The following is a 6,567-nucleotide window of genomic DNA, read 5'->3' on the forward strand; positions in this document are numbered from 1 at the left end:
GTTAACGTATATTGTATACTTAAGCCTAACCAATGCCAAAGGAATGACATGTGAAATATTCAATATTCACGTAAAACTTCAATTTTCTATAAAAATACTTTTCTTTCAAAACCCGCATTTCAAAACTCTCCTTACTTTACATACTTCAATCCGCAATTTAGAAAAAACCCACAAGCATTACGCACCAAGCATGCACATGTCTCGTGACACTATCACTTTGCATCAAAGAGTTAATCCTCAATGGTACCGAAAGTATAGTCGAAAACGATAGACGCTGTGAGAACTGTCTCGCTCGACGCGACGACTGCATTGTACCCGATTATGAACATTAGACTTCCTAACGGCAAAGTCGTCTTATATTTCCGTGCGGCTCTCACGGCATTTAGACACGACCCCAATCCCTGACGGACCGCTCGCTTCAACCGCGCCAAAATAATGGCGACATTTTCCGACACATTTCATAATTTAAGCTGCTTTTATGTTCAATATTTACATTTCGGAATTTACAAAGAGGTAATATTGTGGTGTGCATTTTTATTACTCAATACATATTTAATGTGTTAATTTAAAAAGTGATATGAAATGTGAGCAGTGGGCGCATTTCGTTTCATGCAAATCCGGAGTATTTCACATGCCAAATGCAACTGGTGGTTGGAGCGAGCGAGTTCTAATGGCCGTGCGCCGACTACTAAATGATGGACTTACAGGTGCGTGTCTTTACCTTTAAAATTGGTCGTGTTTATCGCTATATACCCCTAAACTTGCAAAGTTTAATTAGACTGAGTGAGCAGTATAAGAGCAGGTTGCAAATCAATGTGTCTTAAGTGTGACGTCCACGGTTAAGTCAAAGCGGCGTTCGCTCGCAGCGGCCGCGTCCGCGGTCCCGAGCGCGCCACCGGCCTCGGTGCTCGGTGCGGCCGTGGAGGCGCGCGCGGGCGGGGCGGGGCGGGGCGGACGCGAACGCGGGCGCGGGCGCGACGGCGGCAGCGCCCGAGCAACAGTTTGGTCCTCTCGGGCCGCTACTCGCTAAGCTACTCGCTACGCCTCGCACGCTACTCGTGCGTCGCCTATCGCCTATCACTGGCACTCTACGCTCTTTACTTTATTGCTCTCTTAGTACCACAGCTCGACGGTTTCATTAAGTCTCTACGTATCACCGTAACTACTATCTAAGTGTCACACCACCCATGCGACGCTAACTTAACTATACATTAACGTGTAAATATTACACTACTGTAACATATAGGCTCTTGCCATAAATTGACACGATTCCGACCCGGGACTAATAATTGAAAAATATATATATACTTTTTAATTTAGAATTATGGAAAGAGCCCTATCGTTATTAGGTACGTTATTATTGCTTATTTTTCCTTCGACGCCGTCGAAACTACGAGCCGCTACTTTAATTTTGAATACAAAGGTGTAAAGAAGTTCATAGAGAAACGTTCGTTGCATAGATCGCGTCGCTCGCTCAGGGACCTTCCCCGCGAGGCAGGCAGGACGTCTCCAGGTGCTTGTTGAGATAGCTCTTGAGAGCAAAGTAGCGCCGACAGCGGCAGCACTGGTACTGCTTGTCGGAGGAGTGCGTCTGCAGGTGCGCGCGCAGGTTGGAGCGGTCCGCGAACGCCTTGCCGCACGACGCGCAGCGGTACGGCTTCTCGCCCGTGTGCGAGCGCAGGTGCCCGCGCAGCAGCCACGGCCGCGAGAACTGCTTGCCGCACACGCTGCACTCGTGGCCCATCCGGTGGGTCAGCACGTGCATGGCCAGGGCGGGCATCGACACGTACGCCTTGCCGCACTCGTTACATCGCTTCGCCAGCATCGAGTCGAGGCTGCGGTGTGTCTGCTTATGCCGCGACAAGTTGGAAGAGGTCGCATACCGTTTGCCGCACTCGTCGCAGTCGTATTTCGCTCGCCCCCTCGGCGGAGGGGTCAGCGAAGGATCTTCCTCGGGCTCCGACAGAGGCGGCGGGGGAGGAGGCGGAGGTGGCGGAGGCGGTGGTTCGCAAGGGGGCGGCTGGTAAGTTATGTAGTTCAGCTGCGGCTCGATACCGGAGAACTCAAAGGGCGCAACGGCTTGTACGGTAGTATAGACGGGGAGCGGCGGTTCCTCGGCGATGATGTATATGTTGGTGGGCTGTATGGTGTAGGTGTAGAGCGGGAGAAGAGGCGCGGGCGCGGGCTCGATGACGGTGACGACGGCGGGCGGCAGCGGCGGCGGCAGCGGCGGCAGCGGCGGCACGCTTTGCGCGAGCGACAGCAGCTCGTGCGCGGCCTCGGTGTCGGCCGCCGTGCGCTCCTGGAAGGGCCCGCTGCCCAGCTCCGCATACTCCGCGGTGCGGGGCTCTGTCGACAAATACAAGAGGTTAGACCCAACATTGAGTGTTACTCAAAAAACACTACAACGGCACACTCGACATTATCAAAAAATTAGATTTGATGAAGGAAAACATCGTGAGGCAACGATTAATATCCAAAAAAAACCTCTCAAAATGAAACTGAATGAAACGTTATATTTGAGTCAATAATATTAAGTGAATAACTGGTAATTTGAGAAAGAGAGAAAAACAAGAATCAGATTCTGTTAAAATAATTTCATGTGGGTCTGATGGGTCGTATCAGACCAATTCTACCATGTCATTTCAAGAAGATCAATAACTCTCATTGATCTTCTTGAAATAAAATCAGGCGGGCAATCACGGTAGCGTGATATGGCCTGTCATGTCGGTCCGTCACTCTCGCCCTTACAAAAAGTTCGAAAAAGACGCACTGGCGCAATAGGCTTATTGCAGGCTACGCATTTAACTGAATTAACTTGCACGGTCTAGATTATTAAAATCGCTGCGAACGTGGCCTTTTTTAGTCATTTAAATGACACATGGCATAACGAACGATAAAAACGCGACCTTGCTACCGCCTTGCGTTTTCTAATAAACCATATCACCATCACATGTTGTTCTGCGTAAGATGCCTGATGAAAAGACGTCAAGTCCGAATTCGGCTAAACATTATCAAAATGTCAATACAGAATTGGGCCTTGTTACGAAGGCAAACTCTGTCTGAATTGTTCATCTCTCGCATAACGCAGCTGCCTATCACACCTGACAGGAGTAAGCGAACTCGGGAGAGCAAGACAAATCCTATTCGAGGCCTGTCAATCCACAGTTCGCTTTCACCTTGTATCCGATTTAAGCTTTTCAAATATCGTCTGTTTTTGCCGAGCAAGCCCTTATCCTTTTTCTGCCCGAGTACCGGTTTTATTATATAACTAGCTTTTGCCCGCGGCTTCGCTCGCGTTAGAAAGAGACAAAAAGTAGTCTATGTCACTCTTCATCCCTTCAACTATCTCCACCTAAAAAATCACGGCGATTCGTCGCTCAGTTTTGCCGTGAAAGACGGACAAACAAACAGACTCACACACTTTCCCATTTATAACATTAGTATGGATTTATTTTATTATATTTCTCTTCACGGAACAATAGTATTTCTAGCATTTAAGAAGAACGCGATGCCGGAACCAACAAGTACTTACATTTTTTTGTAAAATCCACTATCATTAAATGTAGGAGGATACTATTATTACCAGTGTTATGGAACGCATAGGTACATAAGTAACACCTGCCAAGGCATAAGAACTATATTTGGCAGTTGATAAATTTTAAAATGAACTGGGCTATAGGGTGAAAGCGGTGAACTAAATACATACAGAGTGGGGCCTGTAACAAAGGCGAAGAATTGAACTGTAGGCTATTCTCCTTATACTGATCAACATTTGTTCAGTGACTTCTAAAAATTATGAATTTTTAATTTTTCATACAAAATAAATATTAGCTTCAATGTACGCCATTAATTGTTGTCATTGACGTTGTCTGTCACACTTTAGACTTAACAGAATTCGCAATACATTACCTCTTAGAAAAAACTTTCAAGGGCGATAAAAATCTAAATACAAGTTATTTTTAAAAGTCGCCGAACAAATGTTGATCAGTATAAGGATAATAGCCTAGAGTTCAATTCTTCGCCTTTGTTACAGGCCCCACTCTGTATACCTAATGTATCTATATAATCTATATTTATTGACTGAAGCGACAGTGTAGTCTACGTCCTACGGTTTAACTCGATTTGCTTTTTTTATATGTCCGGACGTTCCCCTCCACAGGTCGCAATCCCCAACCAATTCTCGACAAATTTTGTGACAAGATTTTGATTAATTTTGTTTTTGTCAATCCAGCCGGCGTATCATGCTTCTAATTTTATCACTTATCCACGTGGATAAGACGTCTGTCACGCTTTAACAAGTATGTCAGTGTGAGAGTGACAGATGTCTTATCCACGTGGATAAGTGATAAAATTGGAAGCATGGTAGGCCGGCAGCTTTTGATTATTCTTCATTTACTTGTCCCTGTCATGATTGTTGTATTGCTCTACAATCTCTACATACATCCTAAAATATTTATTTACTTTATATTATTATTATAATACAAGAGTTCTAGTCAGAGTCACGCTAACGTTCCTTTAAAGAAACGAACATCTTCCATATTAGTTCGATAAAGACGGATAGCATTACGTTTAGTTTATTTTCAAATCATTGTTATATTTGCTAAGTCCCTAAGGCTGGCGCTGAAATGCGCTGTCCATTGCAAATATGATTTACCAGTGCACCGGTTAGAATAGACGTGGGGTGTATTTGATATGTTGCAAACTGATACTATGAATATTCAACACATTATTGAGATTACGGATAAGTTACAGAAGCATGAAATGTATTTCGTGCAATATGTATAGGTACCTATTCTAAATCCGCCAGTAATATAATCTCAAACAGGAGAGAGGCTACTTTTAAATAAAGGTTCCTTTTGTAGGTACTTTTTTGGTACGGAACCTTTTCTGTGTTTCACGGCAAAACGGAGCGACAAATTCACCTGATTTTTTAAGTGCAGATAGTTCAAGGCATGGAGAGTGACATCTGCTACTTTTTGTATCGTCATAACCCCCTACACTTCCCAAAAATGGGGGATGGATGTTTGTTTGTATGGAACATTCCGCAATTTTCTAATTTAACGCGAGCGAGGCCGTGGAAAAAAGCTTCGTTATACATCTCCCTCAAAAACTTAAGGTGTCGATCACGTGTCGATGTCACAGCTGTAATTTTTTGTATAAAATTAAAAAGAATGGAGTATGACAGCTAGTCTTATTGCCAAAGTGAATTTTGTGATCATAGAATATCTACCCACTTGGGACATGGCCCATGGGACACAAACTGCGGTAGCGTCTCTATCTGCAAGAATGTTTAGTAAAATGTCCCACTCTGTCGAATGACAGCCGCTTTGTCAGCTTATTCATATGATTACGAAAGATACAAGCAAATCTCAAATCCCAAAGTGGAACGATTTACCAAACACACCCACATTTCAACCTAAACCTAACTGCTTTAATACGTCATGGAAACATTGGTCTACTTCGTCATATTTTTTATGGATTTATCCGCATTGAAAACAAGCCCTAACCAGCTGCAAACTATTCGCTAATGAGAAACGTTTACCGACGAGACACATGCCGTGCTCCCACGCTCATAATGCTCATAATTGAACCGATCAATAAACACTACGAGTAGATTTACAAGTACTTCACGCTAAGCTGTGGCAAGCCGAGAGAGAGCCAGTTAAAAAACCGGCCCACATCGTGTCGGGCCACCCTCAGTGTAGGGTTACGCAGTTTCCCGTATTTTTTTTTCAAAAACTGTTCAACGTATCAAGATCAAAATAATTTTCCTAGAAATTCTGTATAAAGTTCTACTTTTATGATTTTTTTCATATTTTTTAAACATATGGTTCAAAAGTTAGGACACACTTTTTTTAACTTTAGGAGCATTTATTTCCGAAAATATTAATTTTATCAAAAAACGATTTTTGTAAACCCCTATTCATTTTTAAATACCTATCCAACATTATAGCAAAAGTTGGGGTTGAAATGAAAAAAAAAATCAGTCCCCACTTTACATGTAGGTATGGGAGTACCCTGTCAAAACCATTTTTTCCACATTTTTTTCCACATTGGTTTTATTTCCCATAAACCACTTACGTTAGTCATATTCATATGGTTTAATAACGTTTAATAGTTCTAACGTTAACAACCCATATTATAGAATACTATAATCTTAGAATCAAGAAAGTTGATGAATATAACATTTAAAACGGATCCCTTTGTTAGCCAGATTATCATTAGTCATAATTCTGAAACGGTTTCATTAGGGTCACCTATAGATAGGTTAGGTTAGGTTTGTTTTATGGCAATCCTGAAAAGTTACGCGTTTTTGAGAAAAACCAAATTATGACTAACGAAAATGTGGACAATCGATACATTATACCTTATGACTTTATTGGTAGTCCGCATTTACCTCGCGTCCATTAGAACGGAAATAGGACCCCTGCCCCCCTTCTACTCGTTGACGAAGCCGAATACTACAAAAATCAGCATGCAAAGGAAGAAATGGCGGGAAAATCAGTGAGCTCATTGAGTATTTTAATCCTCATTTCTCAGCTAGGTTCGCTAGTTACCTTGTGT

At 43.0% G+C, this 6,567-nt stretch overlaps 1 protein-coding gene across 1 annotated transcript; it reads right to left on the reverse strand.

Moving 5' to 3' along the window:
- Positions 1-1,465: 1,465 nt before the first annotated feature.
- On the reverse strand, positions 1,466-4,412 carry LOC125240505 (transcriptional repressor scratch 2-like). Its single transcript, XM_048148397.1, has 2 exons — positions 4,400-4,412; positions 1,466-2,349 (listed from the first exon to the last, which is right to left on the reverse strand). The coding sequence occupies exons 1-2, from the start codon at positions 4,410-4,412 to the stop codon at positions 1,475-1,477; spliced, it is 888 nt and encodes a 295-aa protein (XP_048004354.1). The 3' UTR covers positions 1,466-1,474.
- Positions 4,413-6,567: the final 2,155 nt, after the last annotated feature.

The sequence above is a fragment of the Leguminivora glycinivorella genome, chromosome Z (genome assembly GCF_023078275.1).
Source record: "Leguminivora glycinivorella isolate SPB_JAAS2020 chromosome Z, LegGlyc_1.1, whole genome shotgun sequence".
Lineage (NCBI taxonomy): Eukaryota > Metazoa > Arthropoda > Insecta > Lepidoptera > Tortricidae > Leguminivora > Leguminivora glycinivorella.